This window comes from Meriones unguiculatus, chromosome 1 (assembly GCF_030254825.1).
Source record: "Meriones unguiculatus strain TT.TT164.6M chromosome 1, Bangor_MerUng_6.1, whole genome shotgun sequence".
NCBI lineage: Eukaryota > Metazoa > Chordata > Mammalia > Rodentia > Muridae > Meriones > Meriones unguiculatus.
Window position 1 is genome coordinate 45,968,079 of NC_083349.1, and position 20,999 is coordinate 45,989,077.

The 20,999-nt window shown below is 40.1% G+C and overlaps 2 protein-coding genes across 3 annotated transcripts in view; one reads left to right on the plus strand and one right to left on the minus strand.

Moving 5' to 3' along the window:
* Positions 1-1,198, plus strand: part of Ric1 (RIC1 homolog, RAB6A GEF complex partner 1) — an 89,347-nt gene extending 88,149 nt beyond the window's left edge. The window contains exon 27 of the transcript XR_009593152.1: positions 186-1,198. The gene's annotated coding sequence lies outside the window, so the exon portion shown is untranslated. The remainder of the gene's footprint in view (positions 1-185) is intronic.
* Positions 1,199-2,134: 936 nt separating this feature from the next.
* Positions 2,135-20,999, minus strand: part of Ermp1 (endoplasmic reticulum metallopeptidase 1) — a 37,520-nt gene continuing 18,655 nt past the window's right edge. The window contains exons 8-15 of one of the 2 annotated variants that reach the window (XM_021634245.2): positions 19,607-19,827; positions 16,312-16,486; positions 15,770-15,960; positions 10,797-10,949; positions 9,034-9,236; positions 8,187-8,302; positions 4,719-4,882; positions 2,135-4,625 (exon numbers count right to left, since the gene is read on the minus strand). In XM_021634245.2, coding sequence (XP_021489920.1) covers positions 4,461-4,625; positions 4,719-4,882; positions 8,187-8,302; positions 9,034-9,236; positions 10,797-10,949; positions 15,770-15,960; positions 16,312-16,486; positions 19,607-19,827 — 1,388 coding nt within the window. In that variant the 3' untranslated portion in view covers positions 2,135-4,460. Of the gene's footprint in view, positions 4,629-4,718; positions 4,883-8,186; positions 8,303-9,033; positions 9,237-10,796; positions 10,950-15,769; positions 15,961-16,311; positions 16,487-19,606; positions 19,828-20,999 lie in introns of both variants that reach the window. The other variant, XM_021634244.2, reaches the window with a different exon arrangement.

Here is a 20,999-nt window from a genome sequence, read left to right on the forward strand (position 1 = left end):
GGGATTGGACCGTATCTCCATGAATAAAGAAAGGACTGGGGAACCAGGCTTTTCTCTATCAATCTAGAAGTGGAATTGCTGGATTATCCCAAACTCAGTATGCAAGAGTAACCACACTACAGGTCCCATTAGCTGCGAGTGAAGGCTCCAAGCTTCTGCTACCTATACTTACTCATCTTAATCAGTCTTTCCAGATCTGCATGAAAATGGCTTATGTGAGCCAGGCGCAGTGGCGAAGACCTATAATCCCACCACCCGGAGAGGAAGAGGCAGACGGACCTCTGTGAGTTCGAGGCCGGCATGGTCCACAAATTGAATCCAGAACCGCCAAGGCTACACAGAGAAATCCCGTCTTGAAAAAACCAAAAAAGAAAGAAAATGGCTTATGTGTATCTTCTTACATGGTTTTTAGACCAAACTGAAAGATCAATTTTATCTTTGGTTTGCCAGCGATTTTATATATGAACTATAAATATATGAATATATAAAATATATTTTATATATTTTGGATACTAGGCCTATCCAAGTTTGATTGGTGTTTTCTCATTTTTTCTGATTTTTCTTCCTTGATATACTTTTGGAACACAGCTTTTTGTGTTGATGGGAATCCAATTTATTCTTTCCTTGTTGCTTGTGCTTGTTTGTCATAGCTAGGAAACCAGTATTTAACCCAAGTTTATGAATATTTATGCCTGTGCTTTATAGTTGTAGCTCAAACATTTAGCCCCATTTTAAGTTAATTTTTTTTATATTTAAAGGACTTTTAACTTTACTCTTTTGCATATATATATATACTTGATATATATATATAATATATATCAAGTACAATTTATGAAAAGATATTTCTTCCACTGAACTGTCAAAAACAGACTATAAACGTGTGGTCTTGTTTCTGGGCAATTCTTGCTTCGTAGGAAGCTCTAGAAGTCCAAGCATGTCATTCATCGCAAGGTTGTTTCAGCTATTCTAGGACACCTGTGGTTGCATATGAATTTAGGATCAACTTTTCAGTGTGCATACCCTCAAACTGGACTTGTGCAGGGATTGTTTGCAATGTGTAAACAAAGCTGTTTGAAGAATGCAGTCCTTTTCAGTGTCATGATCCCAATCCATGAATGTGTCATTTTCTTCAGCAATATCTTGTAGTTTTTCCTTTTTATTCTTGTTGGTATTCTTATAAATGGAATGCTTAATTTCACCTTTGGATTTTTTTGTCCGTGTAAATGGTCATGTCATTTACAACCAAATATAATTTTAACTCATTTAATTGTCATTTCTTCCCAGATTGCCCTAGCTGGAGCCACCAGAATGATGATCATTAGGAGTGGCAGTTACAGACATTTTTGTCTTCTTCCTGTCTTAAGTGAAAGCTTTCAGTCTTACTGTTAAGTATGATGCTCTGGGTTCCAGCTGATGACCTTTCCAGATAGAAGAACTCTCCTTCTGAAATGGTCATTGGATTGTTTATTCTGTTTGCGTGGTATTCTGTTTGCGTGGTCCATTTCACTGATCCCACTTGATTAGGATACTTGACTAAACAACAATTTATGCAATCAAGTATATTTTTTAAAGTTCAATATAATAAGGCACATGTGCATTGTGACTTTATTGGCCCTAAAAGGAGAACAACAAATGTTTTGTTTTGAACTGCTGGGAAGGAATCCCCTCAGGAAACTAAAAGAGCTTGAAGAAATGTCTGGGCTTTGTCCTGATGAGAGCCTTCCCCTGGGTGATGAGAATTCCCTGTAGGTCATGGGCTGCAGTGTAGTTTCTTTTTCTGTTCTTATCCCTAGCCCCAGTTTTAAAATAATAGTTTATATCTTTTTGTGGTTTCCTCTCCCACTGGAAAAAAAAAAAGCCTAAATACACTCAGGATTTTACCATTTGGTAAACATGTTCTTTTTATCTCTATGAAATTCAGATGTACCATTTCATTCCAGGTGAGTATTTCCTTCTTGAATATTTTGTTCATACCACTTACTAAAACAGCAGTTCTACGTAAGCCATGTAGCTCATTGTAAAGGTTTGGTTTTTTTTTTTGTTTTGTTTTGTTTTGTTTTTTAATATAAGAAGACTAGGGATAAAATAGTATTGAAATATGGAGACAGAATAAATGCAGTTGTAAAAGATCCACTTTTTACAACCAATATGTTAAAAAGTTTATTTTAGTAACATTGTAAGGCAACAATTAACCCTCAACAAGTCAGCAAAACAGTGAGAAAAAGATGGACAAACATGTTCTTCAGTGGCTTCCTGAGTCGTGTAGGCTGGCTTGTGGCCCAACCTCCTTCAGAGTTAAACCTTGGGGCAGAATCCTAGACATTTAATTATAGCTACAAAATTGTAGAAACACTTCATAGAACAATCTTTCTTAAAAACTAAGAACTGTGAAATCACAATTCTTTATACTTCTCCCTAATGTGCTGCTTATATTCACACTCATTAGGGGGAAAATGCATCACTGAGACCTTGAAAATATCTTTTTAGAAGTGAATTATACAAGTCATCAGATAATTTTTAAAAGGGGATGGGGTTACTGATAACTACAGATGTGTGCTTAATAAAAGCCATGAATACTGTGTGTAATTACTTGACCATTTCTGGCCTTTAAGCGTGCCCTGAAACTAACTGAGCATCTTGTTACTGATGCATAATAATGTTAAAGAAAATCAAAATTATTTGCATAGAGAACCCAAAGATAAACAGAAAACCATGATTAATTACACTAAAATGGCCTCTGGCCAAAAGAGAAGATATCGGAGAACATCTTGTTTTTATGTGCCACCTCAGAATGACATTTTGCTACCTTCCCCCATAATTTCTAGTAATCAAATTCAGATTAACCCAGGTAAAAAAAACATAATCCTGTATTTTGGAATTCATTGAGCTATTGGTATTGTTATTTTCCTCAGCTGTGGTTCTGTGCAAGCTATATATAACCCTCAAACCTTTAAGTAATCCCTGACAGATAATGTGCACACAGCAGAAGCCAGACACATGAAGCACTGATAAGATCTCTGTAAGTCCAGCAAAAAAGTGACTCCACTGTACAGTGTCAGTCCATGTGACAGTCAGCATGGTAACATCAGCGTGCTGCAGCCCTCACATCTGCATGGGCCAAGTTAGAGATTAGGCAGGCAGTACAAGGAACATGATTAAGAAACTGACAAGTATCACACAAGCAGTTTTAAGGTTTTCTCCTGCAGTCCACACTCTTGTGCTCTCACTGAAGTTCACATGGTTCTGACCCGTTCCTGTTCCCACCTGACAAGTATTTTGTTCTGTTTTTGCTTTACTATGGCTTTTCTTTCAACTATATTTTGGGTCGTGCTTGTTGGCTAACTCAGTTTGCCTTTTTACATTTATTACTGTAAAAAGGAAATTAGCATAAGTTGCTGCTTTTCTCATTATGTTTGTCTCTGCTGGAACCTGGAGAAGCTACAAGAGGCACTGCCATGACATACGTCACAAGCTCCATCCCATCTTCAAATGATAAGCACCATAAGTCTTACTGCTGCCTGTATGCAGGGTCTGAACAGTAACAGATACAGTACAGTTGTCTCAGTCCTGCGTAAGCCACAAGTTCATGTCAGAACAGCTGGTCTCACTCTAAGAACTCACCTGCTAAAAAAACAGAAAACCCAGTGCAGCAATAAAATTCTGTTCTAAAGGACTAACTTTGTATAACAGGATTCCTATATAACAAAGAGAATATAGTATAAATGCCCAATACTCCTAACCCTCTTCCACCTCAGAATGCTGTCAACTCAGTGCTCTGGGAAAGAAATTTAGGTCCTGTGCTTGCACAATCCATGCAACGTAAGAAGGAAATGTAGCTGAAGACATGTTCTCTTCCCCAGGTAAATGACAGGAACACGTTCGAGGGGAAAACAGACACAGTACTACCGCAGGAAAGCAGCAGCTTCCATAACAAGGAGTCAGGCCCAGGGCCCTGCACCAGCATTGAGGCGGCAGAACAGACCAACACCCTTACGGCTGCTCTCAGGGCCCCTAAGGTGCTGCACTGCTTCACTTTACAGAGTGGCACACGGAGAGGCACTACTCCACTGAATGGTATTTTGCCTGCCACCCACTGACATCAGGTGGACTCACCTAGTTCATTAACAGTGGCCTAAGAGTCTACATCTTTCTTGATCCTCAAAGAAAAGCTACTGAAGTGGTATGTTTCTGAGTCCTTATAGTCATATAAATAACATGTATGAATGGCAGTATCCATTTGTGCTTAAGTGCCAGAAAATGAATTTTCTGAAGGCCAGCCATCACTATCCCAAAGTTTACCCATACAGTACACTTGGCCCTGAAGAGTGTTATCCCAAAAACTCTTTGAACGTATGCTCATTAAAATTCATTGACTTGTGTTACAAACATCTATGGACCATGGGAGAGAAACTGCCCTGTGGACTGTCCAAGGGGCATGTCCTCAAAGCTCATCCACAAGATTAAAACACAAAGAGACTATAGGTGCAAACCCACGCAGAGGGAAATGACCAATCCGGGAACTTCTCCTTCAGGGCATCCAGCTGAGAAGATGTCTTGTCCTCCCCAGATAGGTAGTGAGCAGCAATGGCCACAGTGACCATTCCTTCCGGCTGTTCTTCTGAGCCCTGCTGGAGAAAAATCAGTTAGTTCTCTGAAGCCAGAACACTGTGAACTCTTAAGACTGTTAAGTACCATCTGGGAGCCTGGAAAGGTCCCACCTGCACTTCTATCCAAAACTGCCATGCAGAGGCCTGGAGTCCATGGGAGTAAAACACAAAGTAGTCCCCTCCTCTGCTTGTGACTGGAGTGCCATTGCCAAGAGACCACTGCGAAAGCTTTGCTCCTCTGTGGCTTCGGACGTAGAAAGACATATGGCTTGGTCCTGTAAGAGGATCATTTCATTCAGTTAGCAGTGACAGTCACCTTTAACACCCAAACCATACTGCTGAGCTTCATCTGTGGGAGGACTGTAGATGGACTCTACACAACGCTCAAGGAGGTTTAACAGTTTGGAGGTCAGTATCATCAGCAACAAGGTTAATGAGAGGACAGAAGGCAGACTCTAAACGAGAAAAGTAACTTGGTAACTGCTGGTGGAATTTACTTAATCTCCAGTCCCTCCCCACCTCCAGAAAAGGCTGAAAGAAACACCGAAAGGTAATCTGACTGTAGTGAGTTCCTTAAGGCTCTCAGTGTTTGGACTAAGGTAACTGATCAACCTGATTTAAACCCACTATTTACATGTTATCAGAAAAGTCTAGGATAGCGTTTGGCCAAATGTCAAGGTACTAACTACAGTCTAGACAAATTGATACAAAGTTAACTATCACGTTGCCTATTAGATTTATGCCGAAGATCCAAAATGCTTGCTAAGAAGTCTGGAGTCATTCTGCAAGCAGCAGAACTTCACTGCATTTTCTTAAGGTGGGAAGTGACAAGCAAATGCAGTTAGAAGATCAGCTGGCAGCACTATGAGGGGATTCCTAGGACAAGAAGTAAAGGCAAAACACTAATTAGGATCTGGAAAAGCTACAGTTTTAAACATGTAAAGATAAACAGAATGTACCAAGAAAATAAGTTTTCAGGTGAATGCAGATCTGTTTGACAATGAACTGTATCTAAGACTTTCAGAAAAGCCTTTTAAAAATCAACCAGGCTAGGCAGTGGTAGCACACACCATTATTCCCAGCACTCAGGAGGCAGAGGCAAGTGGATCTCTGAGTTCAAGGGCAGCCTGGTCTACAGAGGGAATCCCATGAGAGCAGCCAGGGCTACACTGAGAAACCCTGTCTCCAAAGAAAGTGTCATAATCAGAGCACACTCCAGTAATCAATCCCTCAGGAGACTAAAACAGAACAAGTTTGAAGCTAGCTTGTCTCCTCCCTACCACCCCCGAAAAAGCCTAAATAAGCTCTATCATCTTAAATTTGAGGGGAACCATATGCAGCTTATTAAAAGGCTTAGGAAGCAAATATCACAGGACTTGCCTGTGGCTTCTGAGGCTAACTGTGTGTACTCAAGGGGGGTAGACTTAGAAGAAAACAGACTTACTGCAAGTCCACAGCAACCACTAAAATAAGTTTAATCTGGGGCTAGAGAGATTTCAGCTAGCTATTGAGAGCACTTGCTGCTCACTGTATCACCTGGCTAGCCTGGAGTTCTATATGTGGAGCAGGCTGTCCTTGAACACAGATTTGATTGCCTCCACCTCCAAATTGCTATATTGAAGGTGTGTACAACGACACCCAGCCTGATTTTAATTGCCTATAAAAAAATGGATTTTCTTTTATTCAAATCTGAAAATTATATTTGGCTGTATGTTTTATTGCTTATGTCTGGGTGAAAAAAATAATGACACTGGGAAAGAAAGGATTAAAATCATTTTATTATGAAATGGTTGCCCAAGTGTGGTGACCCATATATAGCCCCATTTCTGCTGAGGCAGAGGCAGGAGAATCACAAGCTGAGGCAAGGCAGCTGTAGAGCAAGACCCTGACTCAAGCAAAACAAAGGTATACCCACCAGGCAGCGTAGTTTGCAAACAACAGTTTGGAAGTGAAGTTGTAATAGTTGCAGATACACATTTCAAACTCAGAGCAGTCACTAGAAAAACTACAGCAGGGCTAGAGAGATGGCTCAGCAGTTAATATTTGCTGCCTTTCCTGAGGATCAGAGTTTAGTAGTAATTAAAAATTAGCAGTAATCAAAAGAAAACTTTGAAGAGCTACAGTGGACTCTAGAGCAAGGAAATTTTTCACCGGTGAAAAGGTATGACATAAGGTCAAAAAAGTAGTGTACATCTATAAGATACACCAACAACAACACCTGAAATATATGCACCTAACAGCAAAGCCTGAATATAAGTGAGACAAAAACTCACACCTGAACTAAAAGTAGACCCGTGTGAGTCGCAGAATGTCCAGTTAACAGTAGCAGCGTACAAGGAGCAGTAATTACCCAAGCCTCCGCATCCTCCTATTTAAGAGTAGAAATCATGAAAACTTTTACCTCAAAATGGGCTTACACAAACAGAAAATTGGTATAGAAAAGAGACTGGGAAATCTTGCATTCTTTGAAAACTAAAGAACACATGTCTGATAACAAATGGGTCAGTTTATAAGTCCCAAGGACTGGGATGTAGTTCAGTGTACAGCACTTGCCTTGCATGGATAAGGTAACAAAAAGGGTTTTGTTTTGCTTTAGTATTTTGAAATAAACACTAAAACACCACTTAAAATTTGTGAGATCTAGAGCCAGCTTCATAAAGTAGGCCATAGCACCTTATGTGATGTGTAAGTGGTGCCAAGTACAGGGCTCAAGGAAAACTTAGCAACAGTAAAAGGTCTCTGAATATGCACCAATCAAATATTCAAAATCAAACACTGTGATAGTCTGAATGTGAATGGCTCCCATCAGCTTGTATTTGTATGTGAATGCTTGGTCCCCAGTTTGTAGAACTGTTTGGTGGCACGGCCTTGTTGGAGAAGGGCAGGCTCTGAGGTTTCAAGAGCCCACACCATTCCTACTGACTGATTCAGTAAATGTTTGATTTGTATACCTATTTTATAGCCCAGGAGCCAAATAAAAATTTCTCAGGTGTAAAGACTTGCAAATGTCAAAAATTTTAAGAAACCTTGACTAAGAGCATAAACAATATTCAAAAGGAAATTTATAGCAGTAAAACCGTATATTAGGAGTAACAATCTAAATGGGGTGATTTAAGCTTCTACTTTAGTAGAGAAGAAAAAAGTAAATTAAAAAACAAAAACAAAAACAAAAAAAGGAATCTAGAGTAGAACTCAAAGGAGAATAGCAACTAAACCAAAAGCTGATGGGGGAGGAGGGAAATGAACAAACTTGATAAACTTTAAACTTTCTTGTACTTTCTTGCATAAGATTTTTAACATCCTAAAACTGTCCTAACCAATAAAATATATTATTTTTCTTCAAGAAGTAACTTTCAGTTGCTATTTGAAATACTGTAAGTTCAAAGTGGCCCCGTACACAGCACCAGCACTCAGGAGGCTGAGGCAGGAAGACCATGCTGCATAGGGCAGCCTGAGCTCTACGGTGAGACTTCTCCGTCAGTCAATGGACAGGTAAACAAATGCTGCTCTGAGATGTCGGGAAGACACACACGGCAGCTCACTGAGGAGCTTAGACAGCGAACTAAGAAACTGGCTCACCTGTTGCTTCAAAGGTCAGCTTTACAGACCCCCATGGTGTCTTCTCTTTAGATAGAAGTCTGAAATGAGCAGGATTTCTTGGAGATATTTCTGGAGCTGGGAGATACCAATTTTTCCTATTGGAAAGGTAGTGTTAATGTTTAGGATGCTTCATGAACAGTAATCCATAACTCACAGAGCAGTTCAGAACACAGGAAGAGGTGTGAAGACACCCACTAATTTGACATGATGCCAGCTCCTCTGATGTCCAGGTTGTGTAACAAATCCTTCTCAACTTTTTAAGCTCAAAGAAGCTAAGGGTTGGAGAGACAGCTCAGCAGTTGAGAGCCCGGGCTATGCTTGCAGAGGACCCAGGTTCGCTTCCCAGCATCTCATGGCAGCCCACAGCCACCTGGAACTCCAGGACCAGAGAGTCAGCGCTCTCTTACAGCCTCCATAGGCAAAAGGCACACATGCTGTGCACATAAGTACAGGGCAACCATACATAAACATGAAAATAAATCTTGGGAACTACCTAGGCAATTCCACTACCCATCCCATTTCCTCTGATGAATCCTGAAATGGCACCTGTAAGAGCATCTCCAGCTGGGATGAAGCGGTAACTATTATTTGTATACTAAGGAGTGTCACCCTTTCTAACCACTACTCATTCTTGAAGAGAGACTTCTTAAAATTAAAAACAAGAACTATTCTCCTGAGATCATCATCTGACTAAAGAAATGGAAATTTTGTAGTAATATTACAAACTGCACTTGACTGAGGTAAGGATAAGTTTCAATTAATAAGAATCAAGACACAATGATAGAATTTGGGAACTAACCCCCAACTTAAAAAGTAGTGAACCAACCTGATCAGAAAGTGTACTGGAAGGTACCAAGGGAAGCCACAGAGTGGGGCATTCTCCTCACAGTGAGCTCGGATGGTATCATTGATCTCAGGAATGTGAGGTGTTACATGAGACATTCCAGTATAATCAAACCCATTGATCCATATTCCAGAGTCTCTTTTTACTACGTTTCCTTCCAAGTTATGAAAAGTTCTACTCATGTGCTGAAAAGAAAAAGACTAATAATAAGAAAACTGTTTCGGCTAGTTCACCCACATTCCTAACCCAGGTTAATCAAAATAAAAAGACCATTCCAAGAATTGATTAGAAACAGGAAAATAAAAAGGAGACTTAATAATTACTAAGTTACTGTTAGTGGTTTTTTTTTTCCTTTTAAACTAGATGACAGATATGTCAATGGTTTTTATTTTAATCACAAATATAGCTCAATGCACATTTAAAATATATATGAAACTTGATCAAGGGCAGTGTATATGCTTGTAGTCGCAATTACTCAGAGGCGTAAGTGGAGCATCAAGCCCAGGAGTTGAAGGCAAATCTAGGTAATAGTGTAAGAGTTTATCTCAGAAACAAAAGGGGCTGGAGAGACAGCTCAGTGGTTAAGAGCATACACTGCTTGCTGCTCATCACCCACCTCGGGTGGCTCATAAGAACCTGTAACTCCCACTCCAGGGAATCGCTGCCTCTGGCCTCCTAGAGCACATGCACTCTGGTACACATGCCCACAGACACGTGTTTATACGTAATTAAAAATAAAGAATCTTGAAAACCAAGCGTTAGCTACTCAGCAGCAGAAAACAACAACCTAAGCCAGGGGACAGCAAAGAAAAGGGCCTGCATGACATAGGCTGGCATGAAGCATGTGTTGTTGGAACTTGGGGTATCAGCTTTGGGTAGAATACAGCTACTTTCACTCCATAATAGCAGGTTATTAGTGATAGAAACTTGTACAACTGGCAAAATGTAAAAAAGCTCCCCCCTCCCTTATAGGAAAAGAAACCAAAACAAGTCACAGCCCTTTTAAAAATGCAGACTTTCCTAAACACTATTATTACTATTCAATTGGCATGCCACTGAAAGCCAGTCTGGGTCACCTTAAAAACTGTTCACCAACATTTCTACATAAAACAGATCACTGTCCTTTAAGACTACAACCAAAGGACTATTTAGCTTTTCAAAGTCTTTCAAATTCCCATCTTTTTAATTTTTCAATCCTTGAATAATTAAATTATGACTCATTTGGCATTGAACACTCCACAACCTCTAACAAAAATGGAGATGAAGCTCTGGCTATATAAAAACACTTATAAGAGGTTTGGGGGGAAAAAAAAGTGAAATCTAAATAAAGTTCTAGACCTCATTTTAATAACCCCTTGTTAGGTTATTTTCACCACATAATACTTTGAATGTTACTAAGGCTCAATTTTACTAACAATTTTTAATTTCTCTTTTATTTTGCCAGTATATAGTTTAAGATCTTCAGTCAGCCTACAGATATCTATGTAATTTATATTTTTTAGTGCTCATGGTGTCCAGAATTCATATTATAAATGCGTATTTTACACACACACATTATGGAAAGTGTTGTCTAGGTAATAAGGTGCCCATTGATGGTCAGTGTTCCTTGCTGCTTTACACACAAAGAAATCCAAATCAACTAAATTTTGTCAACAGCAGAACAGTGAGTTTTCCTGTTCACTTGTGAAGCTCAAAACACACAAGGCAAACGTCATTTCCTGAATCTTAGGAAGAAGTGCGCTTACCTGAAGGAACACTCTCTTTGGTTTTGGACTCAAGGAATTGGAGCTGTATGGAAAAAAGGCTCCACTGCAGACGAGAAAGAGCGTGACAGCACATACCAGTGTTAGAGTCAGAATGGTTTTCTTTGTGCTTTTCACAAGGTAGATGAAGTTAATCTGAACACAAGCACAGAAACAGAGAAATTGTGATTCATACCATTGGTAGAGAGGTGTTTTAAATGATATCTTTTATACTTTCTAAAACACAATAAAGAAAAGCTAGGACCCTGGGTAATGTACTGTGACACCCAGTAGACAAAACAGCAATTCCTCAGGCATTTCCAACCTAAGTAAGAGCCTAGAAAGTGGAGATGCCTTTAAATGGCCAGCATGGTGGTACTTTGTGACAGTGAGCCAGAAAGCAACAGGGAGAATGGAAGCGAAGCACAATGATCCTGTGTTCAAACATTAAAGAAAAAAGGACCAGAATCTATTAGTAGCCATGCCACTTCCTTATACGACTCACTGGCCAGCAGTGGCCAGCCCTGCACAGCAGACAACACTGAACTGAACCCAAACTTGGCATTAAGGCTGCCGAACTGTCAAAGGTAAGTCTTTATGCCTAAGCATGTCATTCAATAAAATTCAATAAAATTCAGATTCCACCTCTAGTGTTTTCATAACACGCTCAGAGTTGGAGTTAATCTGTATAACTAGCTGTAGATAGACCTTCTAGGCATTGCATTGAGGAAAACCTACACACGAAACAGTACTGTCCTTTTAGGCTAACCATTGTGAACACTAAAAATGAATCTGAACTTGGAACAATAAACATGAATGGCTAAGTTGCTAGGTTGGCATCCAGAAAAAAACCCACAAAGTATACCTAGCTTTTTTTATTGTAACTAAATCAGCAAACTGAAGGACAAGTATAAGCAAGATATATTCACAGTCCCCTCAAGATCTGAGAAACTATCTGAAACTAGCTCCACTTTTGTTTCTTCATCTTTCTGCCTACCATTAAGCTCATGAAGAACATGAATATGAAGATATTTTTCATGAGAGAAAAATAAAAAATGAGCAAGAATCAACATCTGTATAAAGGGTTCAAATATCCTTTCCTGGCAATTTCAACCAAACAGTACTACACTTGGGTCAAAGATCTTACACTTGTATACTATGTTAGGAAATAAACCCTCCAGGATTTAAGGCAGTAAGACAGCAAAACAACTTGTAACCCTATCTGTCCTTCTATCAAATTGTCATAGTGCTCAAAAAGTTTCAACTATCCCAGCAAGTAATGAGTTTCCCCTCTACTGAAATCCTGGTAAATTTGAACATACCAGAGCTGTTCAGTTAGAGTTGGATTAAGGGGGAAAAAAAAGATGGAAATTAATACATTTTAGTAATATATATTAAATTATATATATAATTTAATGATAAAGTCCTTGCTATAATACAGTTCCAAGCTAGCTACTGCCAAAGCTGTCCTAAGCTACCATTCCCTATTGTAAGGCTCATCTTCTGGGTACTTATAAATGGACTCGCAGAATGAAGAAGATTAAAGAGTGGCCATAAAGTGACTGTGCTTGGACTCTATAGTTAAGCATCTTTATAGTTGTCTTCTGTCTTAAATATTTCATCTTCTTTCACTTTTAAGACCTTGAATGGGTACAGAATCAAATGAAGAAGCTAAGCTTAATAGCACAGTCCTGTAATTGCAGCAGCTGGTAAGTAGATTCAGGAGGATCAGGAGTTCAAGGTTATCTTTAGAAAGTTTAAGGCTAGCCTGGGCCATGTGAGACCTTTTTTTCAAAGCACAAAAACTAATAAGGAATGGAACTGAGAAGCGCATGAGGACTTGAGTTTTAATCCTCCGCACACATGTAAAAAGCCAGAAATGACTACATGCTGCCAGCATTGGTATGTTAAGTCAGGCGGCCCCCAGGAGCTCACAGGTTGGCCATCCTAGTTACAAAAGTAAGCTTCTGGCTCAGTGAGGTATTCTTTCAAGGAAGTAAGGCAGGGCACAGTAGGGAAGGTACCTGATGTCATCCTGGGCCCCACACATGTATACCACACACACACCTTTCTTGCTGAGTCTCCTGACCCCCGTGCCTATTATTGGGCCTATTTTAGCTCTTAGCCAATCAGTATAAGCATGATGCTCAACAAAGAATAACTCTAGAAATGATGATAACCTACCACACAACAAGAATGTAACTGTTTTCTAAAACACATAAAGTCTCCATGACTACGAGAAACGTTTTTCAAGGTAAAGATTATGGATCAGTGTTCTATTACTCAGGGAGCAACCTCGCTGAATCAAGAAGCCACTGTCTTTAACACTGACACATAAACGAGAGAATAACTTACAGCATCTCAGAATAACAGCGTCATTCCACAGAGTATTTAACAAAAAATAAATAATATTTTTAGTTTTAGGGGAGAAGGGTTCTCACTCTATATAGCCTTGTCCCAACCTAACTCACTATGTAGACCTGTGTGGCCTAGGACTCAAAAGTACTAGGGTCACAGGTACATACCAACATGCTCAGTTGCAATTTTATTACTATTCCAAGAGGCTGTCTTTCCAAAAACTTTGCTAGTAAAATATACTTATAATAATACAGGTTGATCTCATTTTGGCTTCCAAGACAGCCATGCTTTAGGGACTTTCCAGTTTCACAGGTTCATTATTCTCCAACACGGTCAATGGAATAGAATTTGATACCCTGCATCTGAATCACCTTTTTTAGGCATTAGAAGTGCTGTGGTTCTCAAACTGTGGATTGCAATTCCTTTGGGGCTCAAAATAGTCTTTCACAGGGGTCGCATATCAGATATTTACATTATAATTAATAACAAGAAAATTATAGTTATGAAGTAGCAATGAAATAATTTATGCCTGAGGGTCACCATATGAGGAGCTGTATTAAAGGGTGGAGCACTGGGAAGGCCGAGAACTGATCTGGTAGAGTAAGTACAATGGAAACCCCTAACATAGCTACCATGGACCAGACCCATCTACAGGGAGCAGAACTCTACTCCTTTATGGTTGTGCAGGGGGTTTGTGGGTCAGTGCCTTAATATGTAGTCAAGGCTGGCTTCTAACTCATGATCGGCCTGTTTCACCTTCCAAGAGCTAGGATTACAGTTAGCTGTCACCATGGCCAGGTTCCATCTCTTCTAATCCTCACAACAGCAAACCTATTAGTGAATTGTCCCTTCAAGTTTTTGTGTTTGAACACTTAACCCCTAGCTAGTAGGTGCTTTTAGGAAAACTAGAAATTACAGAGAGAAGGTCTAAGTGGAGAAAGTAGGTCTCTGGCCGCAAGTCCTTGAGGCTCTGTTCTCCCTGGCCGTGATCACATCCAGGCCTGCCACAGATTCCTGCCACCAGAAGTGCCACTGTGCCTTTCCCACCATGACAGACAGGACCCTCACGAACCATGAGCCAAAATAAAATTTTCCTTTCTGAAGTTATCTTTATCAGGTATTTTGCCACAGTGAAAAGAAAAGCAACTACATTTAACAAATACAAAATACAAGACTGAAGTGTTAGGAATAAAACTAAAAGAAGTATACAATGAACATTAGGATTCCATCCACCTCTGAAAATGCAGTAAAAGCTAGTCATGACCTTGTAGGCTTCGTTGCCTGTCTGGGAGAGGTCCTTTCAGTACTGGGGAACTGAGCCTGGGGTCTCACACTCATGTCCAGCAAGCATTCTTCTCAGCGAGCCCCAGCCTATAATCTATCTTAAAGGCAACAGTTGAGTGTCAGGTATAGCCATCCGCAAGCAGTGTGCATAAGAATTTCTTTATGTGGCCACACGTGCAAAGCCACGTATGCAGGGCTTTCCAGAGTGCCGTGGACTATAACGGAGGCATCCCTCTTCCCTCGCTAGGTCTTCAGAACCTGGTCTACCAGGAATGCTCGTCATTACAGTGATATGAAAAAGCACACTATGCTGGCCATGAAAAAAACAAAGCTTTTAAGAACTCCAATCCCTAACCCTACGTGGCTCCCCCAGCTTCAGAGCCCCAGCCTAGAGGTACTCAGTAAATACTCCTGAGAAACTGCAACAACAAAAGCACAAAACAGAGAGATGCTTCCTCTAGAGAGGCTCAGCATCTGCTTCAGACACCAAGCCAAAAGAATGTTGACTGAGGAGTCCGGTCCTCCGGTCAACCATCTTTTCTTTCCTCTGAGAAGTCCCATGGGAAAAAAAAACAGACAAGCAACCATAAGACTCGATACCCGGGCAGTGTACTCAGAGACTGAGAGACAAAAGCATGTCTGGGTATCACTCAAGAGGCAAGATTCATAAATCCTGACATGCCAGCAATGAAGTAGATAATGAAAACACCTCAATGACAAACACACACACACAGAGATGCATACACAAAACCCTAAAACTACTGTGACTGGCCTCTTAGTTACCATCATTCATAACAGGCTCCTAGGGATATTTTGGAAGTTCAGGAACAGAACATCTTACAATCCACACACTGTATAGTCCATACGTTCGTATCTGCTAGGATGGACAACTATTTGAAAAGAGGATTTAGACACACTTGGGAGGTTGGGACAGGAAGAATACCATAAGCCAAGGCCATCTTGGGTTACATAGTTCTAAGCCAGAGTGAGAACCTGTCTCCAGGTGGGAAGAAAAAGTTAAATAGGGGGATATGGTATTTTTTTAAAAACATTAGAACAGTAACAACAAAACACGGTCTCACCATATAGCCCTGGCTGGTCTGGAACTCACAGAGATCCTCTTGTCTCTACCTCCTGAGTGCTGGGGTTAAAGTGTGCATCACCATTATCATTCTACATCTTCCTGTCATACTGAACGGACAATGCACAAACATTTGACCCTAGCTTTTGTGTAAATTTTTCTTAATAAAGTATAAGCAACCTTATTTCACAGAATACACTAAAGCTAATCACATAGATTAAAAAATAAAAAGAAACAAATCCATTTTCCTTACAAAATAGGAGGAGAGAATCATCACACAGACAGCCAAAATGGAGGCCAACACAACATCAGGAGGGATTTCTGAACCGCTTCTTCCAAGGATAGGAGTAAACATCTCAAATACAGCCCAGATGAGATACAGTCCATAAAGATATGGAATAAACATCCCCAAAAAGTAAAGAGTAATAAATCTTCCTTGGGCACCTAGGAAGAAGAAAAAACTGAAATTACACTGTAAGATGCTCATTTTCACAGTGCTCACCTACTATGGCACCTGACAGAAACGGAGTCAGACGTGACTCTAGTCCCTTTGGTACGTATAATGTAGAGCAATCAGAAATTTTCATCAGGGAGGATAAAATACAAATAATATTCATGTATGTTCAGAAACTTGAGAATGGGATGGAATATACAGTGTAAGATAAATACTTCCATGGCATAAAAAAATTAAAACAAATAATTTGGAAAGGTAGTTTGGTTAAATAAATACATAATCTCTGGGAGCCTCACATTGTTAACCTCTTCCCATCTTTATCAAAGAACAAAATTGCCTACCATGCTTCTTGAAGTCCTTATACACCCACAGCTTTGTGAGCAGTGGAAACGCTACCCAGACAGCACTCATGAATGCAGAGCAAAATCCTTGGTAAGTCAAAGTAACAAGAAAGCCACAATGCACAAACAATGAGGTGTCAAAAAACACTTCTCCCAGATACAGGTTGCTGGCATTCTGAAAGAGAAATAGTCTTGTTCATTGTCATTCACCAATGCACATGAAATAAAAATAAATAAGTTACAGAGCAAGATTCTTAACCTGGGAACGTGGCGACTGTCTCAGAAAATTCAAAACAATAACAGTAGCAATAATTCAGTCTGAAATTGAATGCACCCAAAGATCTTAGTAAGGAGCGCTGAAATTACTGAACATGTTTTACAGTAAGTGCCAACAGATGAACAAATGAAACAATATTCCCCAAATCCAGTTTCATCTACACCTCTATTCATCCTTCCCTCACTTCTGTCCTTTTCCAGTAAAGCTGCCAGAGTTTTCTTCCTAAATCACAAACCTACTCAACTCTATCCTCTGAGAAAAGGTTAATGGTGGCCTAACTAAGTTTTAGGGCCAGCCTCCAAAGCTCAAATTTGACCCTGACCCCACTCTTGGCTTAAGGTTCAGTCTCCTTGTCTTCACCACACTGGACTCTTCTTATCTACAGCTCAAACTTGCGTTGCATATTCCCACTTCTGACTGATCATTTGTTCTCCGTCAGGCACTCATGTTTCTAAAGCCCCATTCAAACATCCCCATGTTCATGAACAGAGGCTTACTCAATGTCAAGCCCATGCCTCTTGCAGAATTGTTCATGCCATTCCATTTCACGTCACTGCATAATGTACAAGAATCACTGTAGTTTTTACATCTTATCAAATGAAGCTGAAATCGAAAAGAAGATCACACTCTCATGGAGCCCTCAGCCAACTGAGAGCTAAAAGAGCCTCTAAATCAATGAGGCATGCTAGTAGTTCGGGCCTGTGCTCCCAGCCACTCAGGAAGCTAAAGCAGGAGGAACACACATTCAAGACCCCCTTGGGATACAGGGTGAGTTCAGGGCCAGCCTGAGGAAACCAGTAAGACCCTGTCTCCAAAGCAAAAATGTAAATAAAGTAAAAATGTAAATAAATCAAATAAATCAAATATAAATAAATTAAAGATATATATATATATATATATATATATATATATATATCCTCATATATGTGAGGCTTGGGTGATAGTAAAGTGCTTAATATGAAAGCATGGAGACCTGTGTTCCATCCCCAGAGCCCACATAAATGAGCTGGGTACAGTGGCACCCACTGGTAATCCCAACTTGGGTAGACAGAGAAAGGCAGGTAGGTCCCTGGGAATAAGTCAACCAACCTAGCTCTAATAAGCAACTCCTAGGCCAGTGAGAGGCCCAGTGTCAGAAAGCAAGTGCTCTTTTCCTTCTAGACTGTTCCAGGCCTGCAGCCATCAAGAATGACACAGGAACAATCAGGTCAAGGAAGTTCATGACTAAACATCTGCTTCAGAAGAAACAAATTCCACTGATGCCCTTCATCTCGGGCAGGCAAGAATACCAAAGACAGAAATTCTAGGAGAGCTAGACAAAATGTACAAAACCACACCAGATGACATTTTGGCATAAGAAGCCCTTTTTTGAAATTTTGGTCAGGATTGCCCAAGAGACTCTCAAAACATTACAGGCTACTGTTAACTGGCCTTGGTTGTCCCTCAGCAGGTAAGTCCCTATTGCTGAAGATAACATGCACAGGCACTGGACCCACTGGCCGGTAAGCTGGAACTGCCCTGAATGCACCCTTTGTGAGGACTAGCTCTCCTGGTTCTAGCAGGCAGCATTTACGCTTCCAAATGAGGGAAGCAGCCAACAGTCCTATCTACCCAGCTGTGATGCCTGTGAACCACAACAACCAGCACGGGAAGAAAACCCTCCGGGTGCAGTAGTGGCACACATATCTTGGTGGTAACCACGCTCTCTAACTGGACTTAAGACCTACTCAACAAGAGAAAAATAATGCCTGGCACTGGAAACCTAGCCAACTACCCAAGACTTCTTATGATATAGATCTTGGAGGAGAATCTACAATCACCACTTTACAAAACCAGCATAATTCCTAACTACATTCTAAATATGTGTCCTTATACCCACAGATAAGTATAGTCCTCACCCTGCATCAGAGAAAATTTGCAACAGATGGAGACCATTACAGAAAAACCACAACCAATCAAAATGTAAAGCTGTAGATGACAGTCCCAATGGTACCTCTACAAACAACTCTAGAACCTAAGGCCCAGGGAACATTTTAGAAAGGAGACACAAGGATTGTAAGAGACAGGGATCAAAGAGTTTCCTACAAGACGGTGTCTCCTAACACTGTCAGAAGCTACATCCATAAAGACTCACCAACAGGCCTGCCCAATTATTAGCTGCACAAGAGACATGGTAACGTAGACAGGGGAAAGACCACAAGGCTCAACCCTCCCCAAAGAACTACAGTCAACTAGGCAATGCTCAGAGTGGGAGAAAGAGAGTCTTCCCCAAGGAAGAGCAGAATCGGTTATCCAATACCAAGTGGTCAGCTCTAAAAACACACGAGTAACATTATATAGACTTTAAAAGCTTATATTTATGATCATATGCATATATACATATACATACATGTATTTAACAACAACTAATGAAAACAGGCTATAAATCTGAAAGAGAGCAAAGAGGAGTATACGGGAGGGATTAGAAGGTGGAAAGGAAAGAGGGAAATGATATAATGTCAAAAAGAAAAGAAAAGGTGAAGGAAAACCAATGAGAAACTCTTAAATACACTATTCTTCCAGGAAAGATGTGCTTACTATGTCAAGTTGTGTCAGACACTGCCTAAGTACAGGCGCTGTAGCAGAGAATTCAACAATCACACCCTCATCAGCCTGACAGTCCAGAAAAGAACAGTGATATTCACAGCTAAATAACTGAGTGAGCAAGTGTGGATTGCTAAATGGAAAGACAGTTCTACAAACAGCAGCAGAGGCAAGCCACACAAGCAAGCCTCGCCATCACCTCCATTGTAAACACTGCTGGAAACAGCTCCGTAACTTCTCTGGAATTCTGCAATTCACTCCCAATTCTCAGAATAAGAAAACTCTAGGAAATTAACACAACTATGGCAGCATTTTCCATAGCCATGCTGAACAATTTCTAATCATTCTGAAAGAGCATACATAATAAATTTTGCTCATTTGTCTTCAGTTCTTGAAAGTAGCAAAAAGAAAACAATAAATATATCAGCCACTTACCACATAATAAAATCTTTTGGCAAGAGTATGTATGAGGATGATTTTGGCCACTGTTGCAGTTCCATACAGGCAAACGGCGACATAAAAGTGGTTATACCATGACAGAGACTGTCCAATGAGAGAGACGAACACTGCTATAATGAGAACTGTAACAAGGCTAGTGAACCAGCTAATAAAAGTGATACCAAGTCCACACAAGAAGTCTCTCATGTAGTTAGCACCTAACGAAGAGAAAACAAAAAGTTAATGTCACCATCTTCATCAAATTAATAACAAACCCAGCTGGTAATGCTGAAGAAGCAAATGTTAAAACAATTCACTACTATAATTGAAGGTACTTAAGTGTCCTAGTGTAGAGAACAGTCAAACACAAGAATCACGTAACAACAAAGGACACTACTCAAGAACACACAGAATCTCAGGGTACTAAAGATTCTGAGAGATGTCTCACAGCATTGATTCAGATATCCTCCTTCCCTGGGAAAGAGGTGGTAATCCTCATCATTTTTAGGATTCTTTGTTTATCAAAATGTTAGCAAGGATTTTAAAAGGCAAAGCTCCATAAAACTTCTTGCTAAAGACGGTAGCGCAGGGTTGGCAAGGTGGTTCCGCAGACAAGTGCACTTGCCAACCAGACTTGGCAGCCGGAGGTCATCCCCACAGAACTGAAGCCACAAGTAGTCTACGACTTCACACATGCACGCTGCGGCACACTACCACCCACACAGTGCACACACACAAATAGATAAATCAAAAACATAAAAATGTTCTTAAAGATGCCAACATTGGAAAAGAATGACAGGAAAAAGAACTGGTGATAAAGAATTATTTAAATCGCTGCAAAATACTTACATTGTAATAACAGCCAATATTTTAGACTCTGAAACATTTCAAGCAGAAATGGTTCATGGAACAGTAACCAGAAGCGCTGCATCCATTCCAGGACTGTGCGTAGAAGACTTTCCACTAAGTCAATCTGCAGTGCCAGCAGGATGGCTCAGCGGGCCAACCTGATGACCTCAGTCTCATACCCAGGACCCACATGGTGGAAGGAGCTACACAAGCTGCCCTCTGACTTCCACACTTATGTGTGCGCACAAACACACGCATGCACACACACGCACACACATATAAAATAAATAAATATTTTTTAAAAATAAGTCAACTTCTACAAACCTTTTTTTCTTTTGGTTGTATATAAATTTTAGCTTTAACACAGATTATAGGGTTGATCATACTGAGTTTCAAGAACTATTAAAATTTGTTATTAATAACGAGAAAAATCATTCTAAAGGTTTTTCTTTCTTTTTTGAAAAGCACATATCTTACAATACTGAAGTTCCATTTCAGTACTATTAGTAATTTCATTCCCTAACAAGAGACTAAATGAGCA